Genomic DNA, 24,187 nt, shown 5'->3' with positions numbered 1-24,187 from the left:
ACATGGAATTTTTTCATTGGTAATCTTGTGAATGAATTTTTGGATTTGAACCAGAGAAAGTGTTAAAATGGTCGAAGAAACGCAACCAAGCAATTGTTGTTCGAATTGCACGAAATTTGCAAGAAGCATGACATATTCGAGAAAAATGGCCAGCAATGTTCACTTCAAAAGGCCAGACAACCAGACGCTGATCATTTCCACTCAATGCAGTCTTAAGAAGTGCAGAAGTCAGAAAAACACCTCTATTCATCGTTCTGGAACAAGTTCGACATGCCACGCCTCGGGGAAAATGACAGATGGAGAGCTATAGGTATGCTTCAGTCTGGTACCTCGCAGCGTGACGTTGCTCGTCGATTCAACGTCCATAGAAACACCATTTGGCACTTATGGCGACGTTTTCAGCAAAACAATCAAGTTACAGACCGTCCCCGTAGTGGCCGCCCACCAGTAACGACCCCACGTCAAGACCGATGGATTCGAACCACGCACCTCCGACACAGGTTCCAGCCAGCAACCCTTCCAGCCCGTACCATACCTGGCAACAGAGGTGTATCTGCGAGAACAGTTTGACGACGTCCACGCGTCTATGGCATCCGTGCAAGACGCCAGCCCGACGGCCAATTCTAACGCCAGAACATCGACGTCTCCAGTGGAGCAGACCACACGTTGCTCGAGTTGTACAGCAGTATCTTAATCAGAACAATGTTAATGTGTTACCCTGGCCCGGAAGATCCCCTGATTTGTCACCCATTGAACACGTCTGGTATGAAATGGAGCGACGTTTACGACGTCATCCGAATCCTCCAACAACGCTGCAGGAACTCCGCCAAATCGTTCCTCGGATATGGAATGATCTTCCCCAGGACTTTCATCGACGTTTAGTGGCCTCAATGAGGCGGAGGTGCCAGGCCTGCATCAATGCACAAGGTGGACACACTCGCTACTGACCGTGTGAACTTGCTTGTGAACCCCCTCTTGTGTTGTGGCTCATTTGCATATGCCAGGTGCACTGTTCTTATGGACTGTTGATCGTTACCATACCTTGAAACATTTGTCTTTCCATGTAATAACATTTCATTCGCGGCAGTAAAAGTTTAACACTGATTCTGTTTGTTGTTTGTGTGTCACAATAACTTTTGCCTTTGAGTATACATGGTCTGATCCCTTAAATGACCTGATCTGACATGTTACGTCATGCATGTTGTGACCCTTTGAATGGCCTAATCGAACATAAGTAATAGGAATAATCATAACATGACTCACTCCTGCTGCTCCCACAGTGAGCGGGTGTACTTGTGTGATAAATACAGTGAGGATTCTTCTTCTTCAACAAGCACAATTATTCCCACGTTCTTGTGGGGTTGGCCGGGGGAAGTCTTTCACGATCCGGCTGTCCAGGCCTGACCCTCGACTAAGGAGTGAGAGCAGGAATAATTAATTTCAGGGTGCCGGCGATAACTCGCCTACTCTTCGCGAAATACATACACCGTGGGATCTTTGACGTCCACACGAAGGACGAGTGGACAACACACACACACACCCTGACACCACCAGGCTGACTGTTTATCAGCAGGTCAGGATTCAACCCCAGGTGAGGCAGCTCAGAGGCCAACGTGCATTCCTCTGTTTTTCCTGCCAGGTGGAAAGACAGGTGCGAGGCCCGAACATGGCACAGCAACAATCTTCCTGTTGTGGCTGGTTATACTTGTTCTTTCAACACTTTCCATGATGCGAGTTCAATTCCAAAGGTGCTGCTCACTTTCACCAACCCATACTGGGCAGGTATGCTGAATACCTCTCACCATTACCTGAGGAAGACTTCATCCAGCAGTGGGTTGAATGGAAGAGGCTGGTTTTTCCTTTTTCGAAGAAAACCTTTTCTTTTCTTTCCCAATAAAAGTTTTTTGTTTGTTTTTTCCTTTTAAATCAGTCTTCCAGACTCATTTTGTAATCATAATCAAAAGGGAAGGCTGACGAGATGGCCGAGAGGTACACACACTCACCTCGAAGCTATCTAACCTGGGTTCGAATCCCGACCGAGCTATAAACTGTCATCCAGGTGTTTGACAGGTAGGGTGGTTCATCAATGTGCATCCCGTGTCTACCAGCATCAGTTGATGGACGTTAAATATCCCACGGTGTCCTTGGTGAAGGGCAAGCGAGCTATCGCCGGCACACTGACCAAATTCCTGCCTCAACCACTGCTGGGAGAAGGATGGAGAGTATGGGACATCGGATCGGAGCTACCAGAGGGGGGTCGTCACCCTCCATGCTCAAATAAAATTAAAATTCATTCCAAACAGGAAACTTACTGTTTTTAAGGACGTCATAAAGGACACAAACAACAGGTATGAAGAACTAATGTAACGTGTTTGATAGGGTAGTGCATAAGATGCTGCATCAACGGTGGTAAACTTACAAAAAAGTTTTTGTAAAACCTTGATGTCTCTGATTCATGAATATCTCTCCCAGGTTACTCCCTCCTCTGGTATGATAGACCTGAGCCTCGTCCTGGTGGTGGTGTTGCTATCTTTATGAAAAACTCTCTTCCTCACTCTCCTTGCACAGCCCTCTCTCAACCCCACCCCCAGGAGTACCTCTGGCTACGGCTTCCTCTCCGCTCCCACCCTTTGTTCAAATGTGTGTTGTACCATCATCGAAACAATGACTCCATCTACATCTTGCTGTCTGACATGGACCAACTTCTATCCCTCATCCTAACTCTCTCCTCCTCACATGTGGTGATTTTAACTGTCACCATGCCAGGTGTGGGTTCGTCTCTCACCAGCCATGGCACCTCAGCAAAGGACTTCTGCGACTCATTGGGACTGACATAATCTGTCAATTTCCTGACCCGGATCTCAGTCAATGGAGTGTCTTCTCTTCTAGACTTGGTTATGACAAACTTCCATGCAAATGTCTGCTGCTCTTCTTCTGCTCCAATCGGTTCTTCTGATCATGTGCTTGTTAAAGTGGACATCTCTCTGGCCAATCTCCGAGAGCCTCCTCAGCGTCGACGAGTCTGGCATTTCACTCAGGCCGACGGGCAAGTTCTGCAAGCAGCCATAAATCATCTGGACTGGTCTCCCATCTCCACTGCCTCTGACATCAACTAATCCTGGGAATTCTTCCAAAGTAAACTGCTCTCTCTCATGCACAGATTTATCCCATCTCGTCTTCAGTTGTCTTACCCTTCCTCCCGTCCATGGTACACTGAATCTTGTGGTGAGGCTGTTGCCCAGAAACAACTTGCCTTTGCCTTTTGGGAGGCAAATCCAACTGGAGGCAATCTCATTTCCTTTCACAAGGCCTGGAACAACTGTGTGTCCACCCTCAGGAGTGCCAGGAAACAATATCTATCTACTCTCAAGACTGAACTCTCCTGTCTGTCTCCCTCTTCCAAATCCGAGTGGCATCTGCTCAAATCTGTTTCTGGTGTTTGTTCCCCCCCTCCCCCCTTACCTCAAATGGCTACACAGTTGACACTGCACGTGACAAAGTCGAATGCCTCAAGTCTGTTTGCCTCAAAATGTTGTGTCCCAAACCCATCTCTCTCTGTTCCCACCTTACCCAGTCGAACCCAGCTGCTGCTGGACTCTGTGTCCTTCTCTCCTGACAAGGTGGAGAAGTTTTTGTCAAACCTCGACTGATTCTGCAACTGGACCAGACGGCATCAGCCCACGGGTCCTAAAATCCTGCTCTGCCGCGCTATCTCACCCTCTCTCTGTTCTCTTCACCCTCTCTTTTGCTCAAGGTCATCTGCCAGCATCCTGGAAATCAGCTAACATTACCGCGTTACACAACAAATGTGCAAAAACAGATCCTTGCAACTACAGACCAATCTCCCTGGGTCCCAATTATCAGCAAAGTCATGGATTCCATCATTGCTTCGGATATCAAATCCTTCCTCTTCTCCAATAGCTTGATCTCCGATCATCAATTTGGATTCAGACCAGGTCATTCTACTCTGGACATGCTGCTTCTGCTGTCTCAACAATGGATGGAGGTCCTCAATGCCAAACAGGAAATCAGAGCTGTCTCCCTTGACGTATTTCGTGCCTTCGATACGGTCTGGCACCCCGCTCTGCTCACCAAACTCTCCTCCTCTGGTATCCATGGAAATCTCCACGCATGGCTTGCGGACTTCCTCTCTGGTCGTAGTCAACGTGTGACCCTGAATGGAATTCTCACATCTCCCCTTCCTGTTCAGGCTGGAATTCCTCAAGGCAGTGTTCTGGGCCCTGTGCTTTTTCTGGTCTTCATTAATGATCTCTGACTCTGGAAAATCCTCTCTATCTCTTTGCTAATGACTCCACTCTCTGCCGCTCCATATACTAACCCTCAGATCGGCATTCTGCAGCCTCTTCACTCTCTGCAGACCTGGACAAAATCACAGACTGGTCAAACAAGTGGAACATGTCTTTCAATCCTGACAAATCTCACACTCTCATGATGTCTCTCCGAAAAGTTATGTCACTCAAGATTTGGGGTCTCACCATCTGCCAAGATCTTTCCTGGGAAAACCACATTTCCAATCTGGCCTCCAAAGCCAGTCACCGACTGGGCATTTTCCATCGTGCGAAGTCCTTCCTTGGAACACCTGAGCTCCTCACCACATACAAGGCTTTCATCCACAGCTCAATGGAATACTGCTCTTCCCTCTGGGCTGGTGCTCCTGCCCCACACCTAGCTCGGCTTCACATTGTTGAAACCAAAGCTTTCAGAATCATTGGAATCTCCCGCGATGAAGCTGAATCTGAGGGCCTTTCACTCACTCACCGCAGGCAGGGTGGTGGTCTTTCTGTCTTATACCGACTCCTCTCTGGCCTTGCTCCCCCTGCTCTGTCTGTTTTCTGTCCCCCAAATATTCCTTCAGGTCGCACAAGATCTGCCAGCAACCCTCTTATGGTTAAACTGCCAAAATCAAGACTCTCTGCTCACCTTCATTCTTTCATTCCCCTTTTCTCCCACCTCTGGAACAATCTCCCACACTCTCTTCAATCCCGCTCTTCCCTCCAGGCCTTTAAAACAACTGTTCACCACCATCTCTTATCTTCCCCCATCCAAAACCTTGATCTTTTCTACCCCCGTTAATTCACCCCAGATCCACTTTTTTGAAATGCCAACTTCTTTCCTGGAAGTCCGAGCTGTGTCCATGTGTTTTCTACCTCTCCCAATCCCCACCCCACACCTCCCCCCCCCCCCCAAGCCCTCTCCCTCCCACAGATCTCCCGATGTCCCTGTTCTCTATTCTTGTGCTTCCCTCTCTCTCCCCATCTTGTCTCCCGCTTCCTTTATTATATGTTTTGTGTGTCCGTTTGTTTTTTTGTGAGTAATATTAGCTCTTACCCAAGCCTCGATCTTGTATACAAAAAACAAAACAAAACAAAAAAACTTTTATTCGAATTGTATTATAAACTTGAACACTGCAGAACACATCGCTTTTTTGACACTTCCCAAACCCATCTGCTTCGCAGTATTTAGACAAAATAATATGGCAGGCATTTTACGTCATCACGACAAATCAAATCTGCAGCTTGCAGACCACGCCCATGTCCTTGTTTCTCAAGACTGAGCGGGGTAAGGTGTGCTATGAACTCTCAAGGTACATTTATGACATCGACATCCAACTTACCTTGATTGGGTTAACGATGAATCCAAATTGATTTAGAAAACGGTGAAGTGAACATGTTCTCTGCATAAAAAGACAAACCTTGAACAACAAGACATGAAACTTTAACAATTCCCAGACAGGTCGGTACAGTAAGAGATATGTTGACCCCATTTATAAATAAGGGTCTACATTCGATTTTACAATCGTTACCAGGCAATGGAAGGCCGTGAGGTTACAGCTCATCGTTAACATTCACAGCTGTAGCTGTTCAAACAAAGGATGCAGTGAAGACCCCACAATGAGCGAGTTGTTCCCGAGGGGGCACGTGAGGGACCGCTCATAGGGAGGAGTCCAACGAATCCAAATCCATGTAAAATAGGAAGGCTGGAAAAGTGGAGAAGTGGAGAAGTTTGTGGCCGCTCTCAGTAGCTCATCAGCAACTGCCAACCGGCCCCAACTGTCTCAACATTTGTAATTTCATATCTTGTGCAGTTGTCTGCCAAATGCGGATCAGGTCCAGATGAAGTAAAACAAACTGGGAGAGGAAAACTACAGATGCACTTTTTTAAAGGAAAACAAAAACAACCTTTTCGCAGAAATATAGATAACAGTGAAACTTAGTCCTGTAACTGATCCCCCCCCCCCCTTCCCCCCCCCCCCACCCATTTATACAAAATCCACCTGTCTGCTCTTTTGCAGATCTTACTCAGTGGGCCACCCTCCTTCAGCATGAAAGGTGGCCAAGGTCACTTCAGTTCACATTGGACAACCTTCTAGGTGGGATGGTGCTGCTGAATCCTGTTTTGCACCCCAACAAAGTAGCTTTAATTGGCAAATTGCAGCTGGAGCCGACCCCTGATGCACTCCCACCTTCACCTCAAACTCACCACTGTTCCCGTCCTTCGTCCTTACAGCTGTGCGCGCTCTTTTGTACATTGCCATCACTACTCTAATCAACCATTCCTCCACTCCTAACTTCCTCAATGCCCATGTCAATACTTTGCATGGAACCCTATCGAATGCTTTCTCCAGATCAACAAACCCAAAAAACAACTTCTTCCTCTTCTCCATGTACTTCTCCTGCAACTGCCTCACAATGAAAAGCGCGTCTGTCGTTCCTCTTCCTGGCATAAATTCAAACTGCATTTCATCGATCTTCACTTTCTTCCTTATCCTCCTCTGCAACACCCTTTCCCATACCTTCATTCCATGCTCCAATAACTTTATCGCTCGATACGAGCCACACTCCAGAGGGTCACCTTTCCCCTTGTATAGAGGGACGAGGGTACTCAGTTCCCAATCCACTGGAATGCGGCCTTCTTTCACCACCAGATTGCAGATCTCTGTCATTCTCTTCACACCCCAATTTCCTGCTGCGTTCAACATATCTCCCACAACTCGCATTGGCCCTCCCGCTTTTCTACTCTTCTTGCTGCCTTTTAATGTTGCCATGCTGCCTTTAAAATGTCAGTTCATACCCTCCGTCATCTTGCTCTTCCAGGAACCTCAATCTCGTAGAGTAAAATAAAGCTCCATCAGGCATTCACCGATTTCTTTTTTTTTTTGTATACAAGATCGAGGCTCGTGTAAGAGCGAGCACATTAAACACACATGAGCACATAAAACACAAAAAAACATGAACGGACACATAAAACAATAAAGAGAGGGGGAGACAAGATGGGGAGAGAGAGGGAAGCACATAAGCACAACAGTAGAGAACAAGAACATCGGGAGATCTGTGGATGGGAGAGGGGGGGTAAGGGGGCAGGGGTGGGGAGTGGTGGGGGGGGGGGGGGAAGGGGTAAACGGTATGAAACAAATTGACACTACGAGGAATTTCAGGAATGAAGTCGGAGATTGAAAGAGGTGGATTTGGGGTGTATTAATGGGGGTAGAAAAGATCAAGGTTTTAAATGGGGGAAGATAAGAGATGGTGGTGAACAGCTGTTTTAAAGAACTGGAGGGAGGAGTGGGATTGAAAATAGTGTGGGAGTTTGTTCCAGAGGTGGGAGCAAAGAGGAATGAAAGAGTGAAGGTGAGCAGAGAGTCTTGATTTTGGCAGTTTCACAAGAAGATGGTTGCTGGCAATTCTTGTGGGTCCTGCAGGAATATTTGGGGGACAGAGCACAGAGAGAGCTGGGTGAGCAAGGCCAGAGAAGAGTTGGTAGAAGACAAAGACCACCAACCTGCCTGCAGTGAGAGAGTGAAAGGTACTCAGAATCAGCCTCACAAACAATCTTCTTCTTCAATGATCCTGAATGCTTTGGTTTCTACAGTGTGGATCCGAACTAGGTGTGAGGCAGAAGCACCTGCCCAGAGGGGAGAGCAGTACTCCATAAAGCTGCAGATGAAAGCCTTGTACGTGGTGAGCTCAGAGGTGCCAAGGAAGGACTTCGCACGACGGAGGATGCCCAGTTGGGGACTGGCTTTGGAGGCCAGATTGGAAATGTGGTTTTCCCAGGAAAGATCATGGTAGATAGTGAGATCCAAAAGCTTGAGTGACAGAACTTCTTGGAGAAGATTGTTGAGAAAGTAGATGGGAAGGTTGTCCAGATGGTCTTTTCGGAGAGACATAGTGAAAGTGTGAGATTTGTCAGGATTGAAAGACATGCTCCATTTGGTTGACCAGTTTGTGATTTTGTCCAGGTCTGCAGAGTGTGAAGAGGCTGCAGACTGCCGATATGAGGGTTAAGATATGGAGCGGCAGAGAGTGGAGTCATCAGCAAAGAGATAGAGAGGATTTTCCAGAGTCAGAAAGATCATTGATGAAGACCCAAAAAAGCCCAGGACACTGACCTTGAGGAACTCCAGCCTGAACAGGAAGGGGAGACGAGAGAATTCCATTCAGGGCCACACGTTGACTGTGACCAGAGAGGAAGACCGCAAGCCATGTGTGGAGGTTTCCATGGATACCATCGGAGGAGAGTTTGGTGAGCAGAGCGGGGTGCCAGACCGTATCGAAGGCATGATATGTCAAGGAAGACAGTTCTGATTTCCTGTTTGGCGTTGAGGACCTCCATCCATTGTTGAGACAGCAGAAATACTATGTCCAGAGTAGAATGATCTTGTCTGTGTTACTTGACTATTTGCTCCCCTCCATTGCATTTTCAGAAAGATGGCCTTCCCTACTGTCATACAGTTAATAATAACAACTGCTCATTCTCGATCATGTCGGATTTTGAACCTGACTTGTGGATCAATTCGATAATAGCTGAGTTCCCGACAATGGAAGACCACGGGGACCAGAGTGGCAATGTCAGCTTGGTAAATCGCAAAGGCCATCATCCATCATGTGCCAGCTTTGTGATGTGGTTGGACAGGGAAACTTGTGAGCAGAAATTTGCTCAGAGTCTAATTTGGAAACTTGTTGCCAAATACTCACTCAACAAGAAACTTTAGTGTTTCAAATTAATTCAGAAATGTTGAACACATCTGAGACTCCTTATATCTGAACTTGAGAAGAGTCGAACCGAATTTGAACTGGGATGGGAGACAGCCATGGGCACACTCGCATCTAAGCTGTCCAAGCTGTGTTTGAATCCCGACCCAGCTCTAAAGGTGTCCCGAAGACGGCGTCCCGTCTGCTGGCATTAGTTGGTGATCCCGCGTTGTCCTTCGCGAAGAGTAAGTGAGCCATCGCCAGCAACCTGAACAAATTACCAAATGCTGTCCTAATTAATCGAGGGTCAGGCCTGGCCGGTCTGTTCGTGAAAGACATCAGACATGGGCCGAAAACAACCCCAGGCCAACCACACAAGAACTTGGGAATAATTGTGGTGGTTAAAACAGAAGAGGTAGAGAAGAAGATGGGAGGGAGACGGTCACAGGAGGTAGGGGATTGTAAGCAACAGGTCAGCAGAAATAGCTGTTGCTTATGTGCTCCGAATCGTTTGATCCCCTGTTGCATCCATTCCAACTTAAACTGCTACCCTCGTGCAGTGACTGCAGGTGGTGATGCATCGAGGAGCATGTCCTCTTCAGACAGTGATGCAAAGCCAGCTGGGTGTCGCATTTCCTTTTGGGCAGTGGACATTCAAGATCCCACGGAATCCCTCATAATGAGTCGATCATTGTGCAAGTAACCAAACTCAACTTCTGGCTGAGAAATCAAACTGCATAGGTAGAGGGACAGGAATGTTGTTGGATTCAGTTAATGGTGAAAATGAAAGTTGATAAATAGAATATAACACTCATTACTCACCTTTGTAAGCTGTTGTCTGAGTTTGCCAATCTTCAGAGGGATGGTAAAATATTTCACGGTGTCTTTCACAAGAATAGGCCACCGCGTCTTTAACCTGGCCAAATTCCAAATACTTGCAACCACTGCTAGGGAAGGAAACAAAGGCAAGTCAACCGGTGTATTATTGGCTTGGCCCTGAGATTGGTCCGGCAGCACAAATGCTCTGAAAAAAGCGAGTATGGAGTCATCAGTCATTGGGGTTCGGGTAAAGTACAGTCATGATGGCCTTGCTCAATTGATCCTGGCTACCCCGGTCCCCTTAAAAAACTTGGGAATTGAGGCATTGTTGCAAACCAAGAGAATAATCCCATAATAGATGACAAACTGCTCAATAAGCTTGCCACAACTGCCAGGTTTGCAAATTCAAGCAAAGAACACGCACCGGAACACCGAGCAATGTTGAAGAATCAAAAGCAACCATTCACAGCATGTCATGAACACGTCGGCGCTGCAGATGCATGTGAGAAAATGAAAAAGGCGACCGAGATAAATTAATCTTTACATGTTTATTGGAAAACGAGACTTAAGGTAGAAAACAATAAACCAAGCAGAAAAAATATGATGGCGGCGCAACGGTGTCGAATCAGCCGTTCAATATTATTTACAGTACACAGCAGGGAGCGACTCTTCGAGGAGGACTTTTTCTTCGTCGTATTGAAGTTGTGGGTACGATAAACTCCCCAAATAGCCCTGCATCGGAGACGTCCCGGTCCCTATTCAAAACCGAAAACTCGTCGTCTAGCGTACATTACATCGGTGTGGTGAGGACTGCGTGCTTTTATTGCGAGCTGTATTCGGAAAATAAAATTTAATACAGGTGCCTAGTGATAAAACGTTATAAACACTTGTCATTGTTCTCGAGCAGCAGCCTTCCTGCACCCAGAACTAAACACCACGAGAAAATGCCCCCAAAACCCCCCCACCCTACCCCCCCCCCAAAACCTATTTACCATCATGTACAAGAGAAAAAGTTGAGTTCAACCCTTTTTTTTTTGTCTTTTCACAAAATATCTACTAAAATTACCAAATACTTAAGTGTATTTTAATAGAATGTATAGTGTGCATTTTGTACAACAACAATAATAACAAAAAAACATTTCTACACATATTTCTACTCTTGGGTTATAGTCAATGGCACTGCCAAAGTGGCATTTCTTAGAACTGCATGAAAACACTAAAGTGTGAACTCTGTCCTGAAAGAAAACTACATAAAACGAAAATAATAGACGATCCACATTTTTCTTGAAAAATTATTAAAATCATTGCACCACACTCTATAGTAAAGAAACGTGGGGGAATAAAATGCAATTTTTAAAAAATGACTCCAGAAAATGTATACACATTCTCTTTATCCCCAAAACAATACCTACCCTACCCCTCCCATTCACCCTCCCTCTTCAACCCCCCCCACACAAAAAAAATTAACAAAACCATGCCTGATGTTTAAAATGTGCTAAAACTCTTTGTAATGTTTACACCCTCTTTCAACGAAAGGTTCCTGCATATTTGCATTTCGGGTTTCGCCGAGACGACCGAAAAAGGCCTCAAGATGTTCGCAGGCCTCCTACGGGGAATGATATGTTTGTCTCTTTCTCAAACCTCCTCGGAGCAGTGAGATACAGAAGCCATAGTAGCAATAAGTAGAAACGAAAGACAGAAGGGATGGAGAAGGAAACAAACTGACGACTAAGTGGAGAGAGAAGCGACTCCAAAAGCACAGTGTCTCGAGGACGACAGAGGTAAGTGTCGATCGAGGCCGTTCGCTTTGGTCAAGTCGCTGCAACTTAGGACAATACCGGATGAGCAATGTGTGTGGAGGAAAGCAAAGGAAACATATAGTGCTCCGTGTTCACACAGAAAAAGAGTGAGGTTAGAAGATAAGAGAGTTAACCGAAAAATGGACATTGCGGAAAAAGAAAGGCAACAGAGACGAAGTAGGAATGGCTCCTACTTTGCCATCAGACATCTTATCTCCTTTCAATTCCTACATTGTGTAACCATTAAACTCCTCACATTGCAACATCACCAAACCCACCATTGTGTTGAGAAGCCACATGATGGAAAACAGGCAGAGGATGTTGGACATACCAAAATGGAGGAATCATATTAAAAAACAAATAATAATAACGACTCCATTTGAGCCCATTTCCAACTCGGCCAACTGTTAGCCTGACAACCGAACAACAAAGCCGTTGGATCCCAACAGACGGATCAAAACTACAAGAACATCCAACAAATGTCTTGCTTCCTGTGCTCCCAACTTAATTCCTTCCTTCTCTGCACCCCCAAACTTAACCAATCGTTGCACGCTAAAGACTGTATGAAAAATAAAGAACCACAAATAGTAGGCGACCCCAACGATGATATGCAAGTGGGAAGCCAAGCCAATACCTCTCTCTTATGAACAAATCATAAGCAACACCCAAATTTGTGATCCTCAAGCCAGTAAAAGAGCACAGCGCAAGTATGCACCACAAAAAAAAAAAAAAAAACAGGTCCGTTTTAAAACACCAGGTAGGAGAAATGGAGGAGGTTGATGGAGGAGGACAAAAAGAAGGAAAGGTTAAAGATTGAGAGAGGAATAATTAAAGAAATAAACAAGTGCATCACGATTTCTCCTTCCTTGGCAGAGCCTGTCACAAGATGCTTCCCCATACGGTGTTCTTCGGTTTCTTCGTGTGACATTCCTCCAGCGTGCCAAAGATTACACCAAACTTCCCATTATATCTACTTCATACACATGTATGTCCTTTGCACAACAGACACTCTAGCCCAGTGTCATTCCCAGCACCCATCAAAGGCTTTCCAACGCCTTCAAAAAAGCGTGGAATACTGGAGTGTCTGTGAATTGCATTAAGAGCATGGAGGGCCAAGAGACAGAAAAGAGAGACAAGAACATTGAAAAATAGACGAAAACACCAACGAGGGATGCAGAATGGTGCACATCGAGAGTAGCTGGTGATGCTTTCTCGATGCACAATGTGAAGAAAGTGCTCAGGAAGGAGCCTTGCCGCTCACTGATAGTCCAGCACCACTGGTCTTCTCTCTGCCATCCAATGATCTTGACAGAGTCAAGGACGAATTAACGTAGCAGCGCACTCAATGTCACAGCAGGCTGGATAGGCTGGTAGTGGGGCCGTTCTGAGTCTGGTACTGGACAGGAAATTGACCTTCAGTCCACTGGGGGAGTAGGGAGGGGGGAGGGTGGAGGGTGGAGGGACAGGATATTAAAATTAAAAACAAAAATGATTCATTTATGGGATATCACCCATAATTTCCAAGGTCATAACATGGGAAGTTCAAAGTCCATATGGTCTCAAAAGCCAGCATAAACCGACAGGAGAAGGGCTAAAGCTGTTCTGCACAGGAAGAGGGCTTGAGCTCACCTGGAAGACTGCAGGTGACCAGACAGAGGTGATGCCTGGTGACCAGAGGCCAGCAGCCAAGAGCTGATGAAAAACCCAATTCTAAGAATGAAAGCTGAGAGGCGAGTAAACCAAGAAGGAAATTGTGTAATTACAGGCTTTGTGGCTCATGAGCTTTGGATTGTTGCAAATAAGAGCAGTCATCGGTGATGTTTGTGAGGAAAAAATGTATCGACGACATGAAACATAGCATTTGTTAGCGAGCATTCTACGGAGCTTAATCAAATATACATACGACATGTTTTCTTTTTTGGTTGAGGCTTTTGAAGCAGGGTTCTTACAAGTAGGTTTCCTGCCAAAAGTGATGTTAGTGGTGAGTTCTTGGTTTGTGAGTTTTCTAGCAAGCAAGTGGATAAACTTCAGCTGCATTCAATTTTAGGGATTCGAGTAGAGAGAAGTTATTGACAGAAAAAGTTCGGGAGCGAACCCCATTGAAAGTGTTTTTCACTTTCACCAAGATTGTTGGCCAATTCTTATTTAATTATCTTAAATTTTTTAAAACTCTTGGTATAGATGCAGTTTAGGATATTTTTACAACTGATTGTGCATGTTCCTCTTCACCTTTTTGTATGATCCATGTGGGCAGGTAATTACTGGGGATTTGAATATTATTAGTAACAGCGACATCAGGGATCTTGTGAAAATGGGAGCCAAATATATAAAGAACCAGTAGTGACTCCGCATTTGGGTTTTTATTAGATCTTCCATTGTTCATTCCGTTTCTGATTTTGTTAGTAAAATGTGTAAAAAGTTTCGTTTATCGGTAAATGGTTTTAGTACATGGAATGATAGGATTGTGGAAATTTTGAACAGGATTAAGTTTTTTTAATAGTCAAGGCTTGTTTCCCCAGGATTGGTCAAAACCATTGTCGAGTAGGCTTAATGTTCGGAAGGATATTCAGGATCTGCATGTGAAGTATGTTATGCTCCAGTAGATAAAGTAGCGAATCATTTTATGGTGTTTTGTAAAAAGTTTTACATCGAGGTTTTATGAAAGGAGTTAGGTATTGATAGAGTTAGTTTCACTCGTATAGGAAAAAGCACATAGGTTCTGTGTCAAAAGCCTTTCTAAGATATTGTTACGTTTATGGGAGTAAGTGAGAGGATACCGTAGGAAAGGTAGGATTGTATCATTTATAGCATAGGCCGTGTGACACGTAGAAGACACCTCGAAGTAATAAGTAGGGAAACTGTAGCATAAGGTTGTTTATGTGTACACCACAAAGGGGGTGGTGTTGTGCTAATTATCGGTCGGGTCTAAGGCTAGTTTTCCCCAGTGCGTGATGACCCCCCCTGTAATCTTTCCCTTACGTTTTTGTGCCACCGTTAAACCATAACAACCGTCCACTGCAAGCCAGGCAGGTTCCCGGACACAAAGCCCCGCCCTTAATGGACCTCATACGCAGACCCGCCCACGAGAAGGCTATGCCCCAAGCAGACCATGCCGGAGAGCCGGCAGGCCATGCCCCAAGGGACCCACTTGGTTTTTTAGGTGTGAGGAGGAAGAACGTGCTTAGTAGACGGGCTCGAACAAGAAGGCTTCGCCATCTTTGGTCCTGTTGCCGGAACAAGAAGCCGGCATTTTCAGTACGCTGAGAGAGAGCGGTTTTGCAGTACCGGCGTGAGGGTTCGGCTGTGGTGCTTATGGGAGGCGGAGGAGGCCGCGAGCGAGGTGAAGAAGGCCGTATTCACTGCTCGCCCCACGGCTCTGAGTGTCTTTGCTTTCGTCGGTCGGCGCCGTCTTGTCTCTTCGGAGGCATGGGACGCTCTGGACTTCGCCACCGCCGCTGGCCTTACATAAAGCCATTTGGGACACAAGCTAAGTGTCGGCAAAAGGGGATTTCATTTCATTGTGTTACTTTTCCCCTGTGTAGCCTGGTGTTGGCTTCGCAGTTAGGGCGCAGGCTTGGGATCCTAGGATCCTGAGTTTGAATCCCGGTCGATCGGTCAAACGCCAGCCGGGTTGACTCAGCCTGTCATCCTTCCGAGGTCGGCAAATCGAGTACCAGCTTGCTGAGATGAATGATCCCGGTGTGTACCCCGATTTAGAATAGGTACAGTCACGTGAAAAAGTAAGTACACCCCATGTAAAGTTTTGACTTTTTCAACATATTTCAACATACAGCTATTTGATCTTCATTTCAACAATATTGAGAGATAAAGGTGATATAATATAACAAATATCATGAAACATTTACATTTTGTAGTCTATTGTATAATTTAAATAAACATAAATGCAAATTTCGCATGTGGAAAAAGTAAGTACACCCCGACATTTATCACTACTTCAAATACCTAAAATTAGAATCAGGTGCACCAGCTCAGGTGCAAATGATTAGAACATCGTGAGAGAGGATCTTGGAGGAACCTGTCTTATTTAAACATCAGACATTTAGTTACTTCCGCTTCCTTTCAAAATGATTGTGTCAGTTGGCACCAACATTCATTCTGGCGGATCACCTGAATATCGCTTTGAATTCAACTGCAGTGTTGTCTCTTATAGTGTGGTTACTGCTCGTCTAAATGGTCCGAGCACCTTCCCCATGACACTGAATGCGATGGGAAGAGGAGAGGGAGAACGTGGTGTGGTGCTGACCGGGCTGACGTGGTGTGGTGCTGACCGGGCCGATGTGGTGTGGTGCTGCCCGGGCTGAAGTGGTGTGGTGCTGACCGGGCCGACGTGGCGTGGTGCTGACCGGGCTGACGTGGTGTGGTGCTGACCGGGCCCCCGCAGCCATGGTGCTGACGCCCCCCCTCCGCTCCCCCAGAATTTCCATGTTTTTAAACGTTTCCCGGTGTGTACCCTGGTTTAGAATAGGTACACCGTATCCCTGCATGTCGTAAGAGGCGACTAAGAGGGTTGGCGTCAGGAAGGGCATCCGGCCACAAAAACATCGCCTCAAAAAGAGAACCGTGTCAATGACAACTACATATGGGCAGGGTACAGCCCGAAGTGGAGATCGGTTTCTGAGGTTTGGGACATGGAATGTAGGGACAATGACAGGGAGATCAGGAGAAGTGGTGGAAGTATTGATCAGAAGAAGAGTGGACATATGTTGTGTGCAAGAGACGAGATGGAAGGGAAGTGGTGTGAGAATGGTGAAGGGTAGGCAGGGACAGAAATACAAGTTTGTGTGGCAAGGGTGCCCGGAGGGCGTGAATGGTGTTGGTGTCCTGTTTTCTGAGGAGTTTGTAGACAGTGTGGTGAGTGTGACTAGAGTGAGTGATAGGTTGATGATGGTGAAAATGATGATTGGAAAGCTCTTGGTGAACGTCATCTCGGGATATGCTCCGCAGGTTGGTCGGAGCGATGAAGAGAAGGACAAGTTCTGGTGTGCGATAGAGAACCTGATGGAAAACGTGAAAGTTGGAAGTTGTTGTGGTAGGAGGAGACCTAAATGGACATGTGGGAAGGAGTATGGACGGTTTTCAGGGAGTTCATGGGGGTTACGGATATGGTGTGAGAAATGGAGAAGGTGAAAACATTTTAGAGTTTGCTGATGGAGCTGATTTGTTGATTTGTAATACTCAGTTTCAGAAAGAGGATAATAAGCTTGTTACGTACACGTCAGGTGGGTCGACGACAACCGTTGACTACCTGATGGTGCGTCGGCGAGATAGGGGGCACCTCCGGGACACAAAGGTGATCCCGGGGGAGGAGGCTGTTTCACAGCACCACTTGGTTGTCTGCGACATAAGGGTGAAAGGTGCGAGGAGAGCTCGGCGGGTGAAGTACCAACCGAGAATGAAGGTGTGGAGGTTGAAAGAGGTGACAGTAGGGGAGGCATTAAAAGAGAGGCTCAGTAGGGTAGAGGATGATGTGGTTGAGCTTGAAAGTGGTTGGATGTCAATGAAAGATAGTCTGTTGGGACCCGTTGGTGAGGTGTGTGGATGGACAAAAGCACTACCGAGGCACTTGGAAACATGGTGGTGGGATGATGAAGTTGGAAAGAGGATTGACGAGAAGAGGAAGAACTTAAAGGAGTGGTAGAAGGCGAAGGGTACGGTAGCAGAAAAAGCAGAGCATGAAAGTTATAAGGCAGCCAAGAAGGCTGCAAAGAAAGTGGTAGCAAAGGCGCAGGAGGCATGCAGGAAAATGTTCGGAGAACGCTTGGATTCGGAAGAGGGTCAGAAAGCAGTATTCAGGATTGCAAAGCAGATAGCGAAAGAGGTGTGATGTGATGGGGGTGAGTTGCTTGAAGGATGAAGTCGGACAAATCGTTGTGGACACAGATGGCATTAAAGGAAGATGGAAAAGATATATGGAAATGCTGTTGAATGCAGAGAATGAATGGGATGGCAACATAGAGAGTAACCCAGGTTAAGGACCGGCAGAGAAGATAACTGAGAAGGAAGTTGAGAAAGCGATAAAAGCAATGAAGAGTAGAAAAGCGGGAGGGCCGACGGGAATTGTGGGAGATATGTTGAAGCCAGCAGGAAGTTGGGGTGTGAAGAGAATGACAGAGATCTGTAATCTGGTGGTGAAAGAAGCCTGCATTCCAGTGGATTGGGAACTGAGTACCCTCGTCCCTCTATACAAGGGGAAAGGTGACCCTCTGGAGTGTGGCTCGTACCGAGCGATAAAGTTATTGGAGCATGGAATGAAGGTATTGGAAAGGGTGTTGGAGAGGAGGATAAGGAAGAAGGTGAAGATCGACAAAATGCAGTTTGGATTTTTGCCAGGAAGAGGGATGATAGACGCGCTCTTTATTGTGAGGCAGTTGCAGGAGAAGTACATGGAGAAGAGGAAGAAGTTGTTTCTTGGGTTTGCTGATCTGGAGAAAGCATTCAATAGGGTTCCACGCGAAGTATTGACATGGGCATTGAGGAAGTTAGGAGTGGAGGAATGGTTGATCAGAGTAGTGATGGCAATGTACAAAAGAGCGCGCACAGCTGTAAGGACGAAGGACGGGAACAGTGGTGAGTTTGAGGTGAAGGTGGGAGTGCATCAGGGGTCGGTACTAAGTCCACTACTATTTGTAGCTGTGATGTAAGTGCTGGCTCAGAACGTAAAGGAGGGTTTACCGTGGGAGTTGTTGTATGCAGATGATCTGGTGTTGATTGCGGAAAGTATGGATGGACTGAAGGCAAAGATGAACAAGTGGAAGGAATGTATGGAGACAAAAGGTCTGAAGGTGAATATCGGAAAGACGAAGGTGATGGCAAGTGGTAAAGCATGTGGTGAGGTGGAAAGAACAGGGAAGTGGCCATGTGCTGTGTGCAGGAAGGGTGTTGGAGTGAACTCCATTCAATGCACAATGTGCGCTGAGTGGGTTCATCAAAAATGCAGTAGTCTGAGAGGGTCATTAACCAGTGTGGCAGCTACATTCAAATGTAAGGTGTGCACAGAGGGAGCTGCAGATGGAGGAAATGTTGAGTTGGATCTTGGAGACGGCGTGAAGCTGGAAGGTGTGAAAACCTTTTGCTACCTCGGAGACATGCTGAATGGAGAAGGTGGATCAGACTCGGCAACGGTTGCTAGAGTGAGATGTGCATGGAAGAAGTTTCGGGAACTGAGTGGCGTGCTGAAGAGGAGGGGAGTGTCGTTGAAGCTGAAGGGAAAGGTGTATGCTGCATGTGTGAGAAGTGTTATGATTTATGGGAGCGAGCCATGGGTAATGAATGTAGAGCAGCAACGAAGGCTGGAAAGGGTGGAAATGCGAATGGTTCGGTGGATGTGCGGAGTATCGTTGAGAGAGAGGAAGACAAATGTTGAATTGCGAAAGATGATGGGAATAGAGCCTGTGATTGATGCTGTGAAGAGGAACAGGTTGAGATGGTTTGGTCATGTGTTGAGGAAGGATGAAAGTGACTGGTTGAGAAGAGTGATGGAAATGAATTTTGAAGGAAGTCGAGGACGGGGAAGACCGAGAAAGACTTGGCTAAAGATGGTGGAAGAAGAAATGTGGACAAGGGGGTTAACAAGGAGAGATGCAGAAAATAGGGCAAAATGGAGAAGATTGTCATGTGGACCGCAAGGCTAACCCCCGCTCTAGCAGGGAAAATGGCCTTAAAATGCATGTTGTTGTTGTTGTTGTTGTATATACATATATATATATATATATATATATATATATATATATATATATATATATATATCTATAATTCCAGTAATCTCTGTGTGTATGTATGTATGTATGTATGTATGTATGTATGTATGTATGTCTGTGACCGCTGTTTCTCGACAACCACGGGTCCGATATACTTTAAACTTGCCAGGTATATTGCTGGGGACCCGAGGATGTGCCTTTTCAAGGTTTGAAATTAATCGGACAAGTAGTTACCGAGCTATGTCCAAAAAACGATTCAACCAATCAGAGAGCAGCGAGCTATCACGTGTGCCGAACGTGGCGAACAGACTCTGCCTCGGACGGCACATTTGAGAGCGTATTCATTTATTTCACGTTGGCAAACTATGTTGGCGTTAAACTATGTTTTAAAACTAATTAAAACTAATTTGCGATTCATCGTAACTGCGATTTGCGACCTTCCGGACAGTGAAGACTTCACTTCCGGCAGCCAATCACAGAACGAGCCGAGCCGAGCGCGTGCGCCATTACGGTTCGTAATTCGATTTCTTCCGGAGAAAATAATAATTTCTCGATTTCTTATGCGCATTATTTCTCCCAATTCAGTCAGAGCGAAGGGCGGAAGCGAAGAGCGTTGTTTTTTTTGTTTACGGGCGTACGGGCGGCGTAGAGCGTACGGGTAGCGTTTTTTTTTTTTTTTGGCAAGGAACGGGCACCCACGTACGGGCATGCCCTAGTAATTAATGAATTAATTAACCGGAAGTGTGTCGTTCATGTTTACAGGAAAGGGAACCTCATTCTAAATAGAGGGCCTGTGCATTGATTTGTGTGTTGGTGGATTCCTGTGTACATTCTACGATGCTAAGGTAAGAAGTAGCAAGATATTTCTGAACAATAGTTGGTGTGTACATGGGCATGTGTGTTTTCTGTTGGTGTGCCTGGCTTCTTCTTGTCCTCCATCTCTCCTTCCTTTCTTTTTCTTTGTCTATGGAGGGGTAAATCTTGCAGATAGTTTTTGTTGGGTTCACCTGGCTGTGCCTGGATGGGTTTTTAGGGTAGAGAAGCAGCCAAAACCCAAATCCTATCCAAGTTCCTCCTGATGACTCTAGTACTGTATATGGTCAGTTATTCGACTTGTAGTACTAGTACCAGTACCACCACCACTACTACTACTACTACTACTACTACTACTACTACTACTACTACTACTACTACTACTACTACTACTCAATGGCCCCAATTAATACCATCCTGTTAGGTCAGCCACACAACTTCTCCCTCCACACCTCTATATAATGAGCTCCCTCACTCTGCACCCCCACCTCTCTTCGATCTCTCTTGGGTACCTCCTTCCACCTGGATTTTGGTTTGCCCTTTCTCCTCCTGCCAAATACATCTGTAATCAAAGGCCTGCCTGACAATATTTACCTCCACCCTTCTGAGCAGATTCCCCAACCAACATGGGCATGCCTCCCATGCCTTTTCATGTCCCATAAACCATCCTCTTCCTTTCCTTCAGAGAGCCCCATCAGCCATCTCACCCTCTGCTCTCTGCAGCAATCTCTCCTCATCCTTTCTCAAAGCCTGCCACTCCATCAAAGGGAAATTGTCTAATTACCATGTTGTAAATCTTCGTGCTCAGCCGGACAGGAATCTTTCAATCCCTAATATCCACATTTCATTCTCTTCCCTCTCTCTTGTTCACCATTACCAGTGTTTTCGCAAAAAAACATACATTATACGATAAATAGTGCCCTAAAATGGGGGAAGTGAACATAAAACGTGCTATTGTTCTGCAATGGAAAAACATATATTCAAACAAATACCAAGGAATAAAAGATGACCTTCTATACTCTTGCCTAATATTCATATTTTGATCTCAAATCCAAATTTCTTGAGGATATAGAAATAATAACAAATTTGACTTCACTGTTATAATACTTATGGAGGGCAGTGCATATATTACTTGCGGAAGTACCCGGCATTGCCAGGGGAAATTCAATGAAATACTCTAATAACTCCCAGTGTGTACCCCGGTTTAGAATAGGTACGCTGTATCCCTGCACATCGTAAGAGGCGACTAAGGGTTGGCGTGAGGAAGGGCATCCGGCCATAAAAACATTGCCTCAAACAGGGAACCATGATGGTCATGGGGCCCGCAAGGCTAACCCCCGCTCTAGCGGGGAAATTGGCCTTAAAACGATCATTCATTCATTCATCCATTCACTCTAATAGTTAAATTTGTGTTTTTTGACAACAAATCAAGACAACCTCAACATTTGATCTTCACAATACATATTATTTGATCGCTCTAGGGGGGGAAAAAAATGCAGGTAGTGTAGAAGCACAAAATCCGATTGAGGAAGGAAGGCCAATCTGGTTTTATCTGGTTTATCTGGGGTCGAATTTTGAATCCAAACATAGTCCTCGACTTTCCTGTCGATGAAAGAGGAGGCCATGCAAAGTTTGGTCACACTGGTTCCTGCAGGGTCCGAATGTATAAACAAACAAGAAAGAGCAATCAGAGATTGCAGACCCTCGCCCAGATGTGTTTTTAGTGATTTTTAAGGCTTTTGTGTTAAAAAAATTACAGCGGCCACACCACGTGACCGATGCCGTCATCATTGTTTTTTTTCTTCACCAATTTATCCCTAGATGACACTCAATAAATTTCATCTTGATCGGATGAAGTTTTGTACTTGTCGAATTATGACGTCATAATGGAGGCACCAATGACCATCATTAAAATATGTCTTTCTCCAGAGCCATGTCTCAATTTTTTCTATACAGCGCTTTCGGAGATAGATGTGAAACGTTTTTCCAAAATGGCGCCCGTACCACGTGACCTATGACGTTATAATTATCAATAAAATTTATACAGGAGAAAAATTCCTGTCAATTGGACCAACGGTTGCAGAGAAAATAATTTTTATTCTGTGCGGACAAACAGACAAACAAACAGACTCAAATGCAATACCCTCTCCTCTGGCGAGGGTAACAAACAAACTTTATTCTTTATGAATTAGATAGCAGAACACCTACCCTCTGTGTGGGTCGAGTTTACGCATTACTTGCGATAAAAAGTATAGTCTGCGTTTTGTAAGAAGACTATATATGTTTGTGTGGTGAGTGCGTAAAGGGTTCTAGAGGGTCTAATCTAAAGGGTACGTTCCAATCGTAGTTAGTGTCTAAGCCTAAGGGGTCGAAAGGGTCTAATTTGACAAGCACATAAAACGGTCGAAAAAGGTCCAAGTAGTCTAAGCTCCCAATGGTCTAGGGTCCAAGCTCTCTAAACTATCTGAGGATGTAAGGGGTCTAAATGGTTGGTTGGTTCGTGTGCAGCCACCCAGCTGCTGGTTGCATCATTTCTGTGGGCACATCTGCCGCTGATGCAATGCCTCTCTATAATCAGTTATCTGGTACTCATTTTGCCGACCTCGGAAGGATGACAGGGTGAGTCAACCCCAACTGGCGTTAATTCAACGGGATTCGAACTCAGAACCTTAGGATCCCAAGCCCGCCTCCCTAACCAGGTATCGTCTAAATGGTGTTACGGTCTAAGGGGTATAAAAGGTCTGTAGGGTGAAGGGATCTAAAAGTGTCTAAAGTGTCGAAAGGTTCTTAAAGGTAAAAGGGGTCTTATGGGTCCCAGAGGTTTTCAAGGTCTTAAAGGGTCTTCAAGGTCTAAAATGTCTTGGGTGTCTTAAAGATCTTGATGGTCTTAAAGGTTCTTCAAATGTCTAAGGAAGGGGTGTCAACAGGCTGAAGCGCTGAAAGGTTTAAAAGGTAGATACCAATCGCACATAATTAATGGACATTATTTAATAGTCACACGACTTCACGAATGGGTGTCTTAGGGGTTGAAAAGGGTCTTTAAAGGCTGAAATGGTGGATGCAAATACCCTTTGGATAATCCCAAGGTTGGACTTGGTCTGTGTGCCAAATGTGGTGATTAATTGGGCCAGTGGTCTTTGTTAAAAAAACCAAAAAAAAACGCAAACATACAAAGAGACAGACAGACAAAATTTTTATTTATTAGATACTCTTTACAGAGCATTGGTGCTGCTGAAGCAGCTTCTTGACACAAGTCATGCTCGGTGGCGGCTTGCCATTGCTTTCACAGCGGTTAATCAGGGCAATAATTTGAAATTTGGTCATGATGCCAGTCATAGCGTGCCGACTTCACAAAAGACACCCTGGGATCTTTATTGTCCAACACTAATGTGGACAGACAGGACACCGAGTTCAATGTTCAACCGAGGGACAGAACACAGATGAATCACCCAACCTGTAAGACACCAGCACAGCAGCTTATAGCTGGGCTAGGATTTGAACCCAGGCTAAACAGCTGATAGGCACATGCATATCCCTCTACTCTATCCTGCCAGCCTATGTATTATAATAGGGAAGGGGGGGCGGGGGGGGGGGGGGAGAGCGATGGAGGGGAGGATACATTTCATCAAAAAGATCCATATTAACAGTACAGTTCTATTATGGTTCTATACACAGGCATGGCATGGAAAGCCTGGTGTTGGCTTAGCGGTTAGGGTGCCGGCTTGGGATCCTAGGATCCTGGGTTCGAATCCCAGTCGATCGCTGAATTACTAGGGGGGTTGACTCAGCCGTCATCCTTCCGGGGTCGGCAAATTGAGCACCAACTCACTGGTAATTCCCTGTGTGTCGCAAAAGGCGACTAACAGGGTTGGCGGCAAGAAGGGCATTCGGCCATAAAACATTGCTTCAAAAAGGCGACCACGGTGCCCGAAAAAGGCCAACCCCTGCTCTGCAGGGAAAAATGGCCTCTAAAGGTGGTTCACACAGGTATGGCGTAGAGAAAATTATTTTAAGCTTCTATTCACCTAAAATCTTTACACCCACT

At 45.7% G+C, this 24,187-nt stretch overlaps 1 protein-coding gene across 3 annotated transcripts in view; it reads right to left on the bottom strand.

The window, feature by feature from the left end:
* Positions 1–10,341: 10,341 nt before the first annotated feature.
* MAU2 (MAU2 sister chromatid cohesion factor) overlaps positions 10,342–24,187 on the bottom strand; it is a 297,343-nt gene continuing 283,497 nt past the window's right edge. For all 3 annotated transcript variants that reach the window (XM_068129792.2, XM_078786386.1, XM_078786387.1), the window contains one exon: positions 10,342–13,034. In XM_068129792.2, coding sequence (XP_067985893.2) covers positions 12,960–13,034 — 75 coding nt within the window. In that variant the 3' untranslated portion in view covers positions 10,342–12,959. The remainder of the gene's footprint in view (positions 13,035–24,187) is intronic.

This window comes from Myxine glutinosa, chromosome 11 (genome assembly GCF_964187855.1).
Source record: "Myxine glutinosa chromosome 11, kmMyxGlut1.1, whole genome shotgun sequence".
Classification (NCBI taxonomy): domain Eukaryota; kingdom Metazoa; phylum Chordata; class Myxini; order Myxiniformes; family Myxinidae; genus Myxine; species Myxine glutinosa.
The sequence above is the reverse complement of the archived record's forward strand: the minus strand, read 5'-3'. Positions and strand labels throughout refer to the sequence as shown.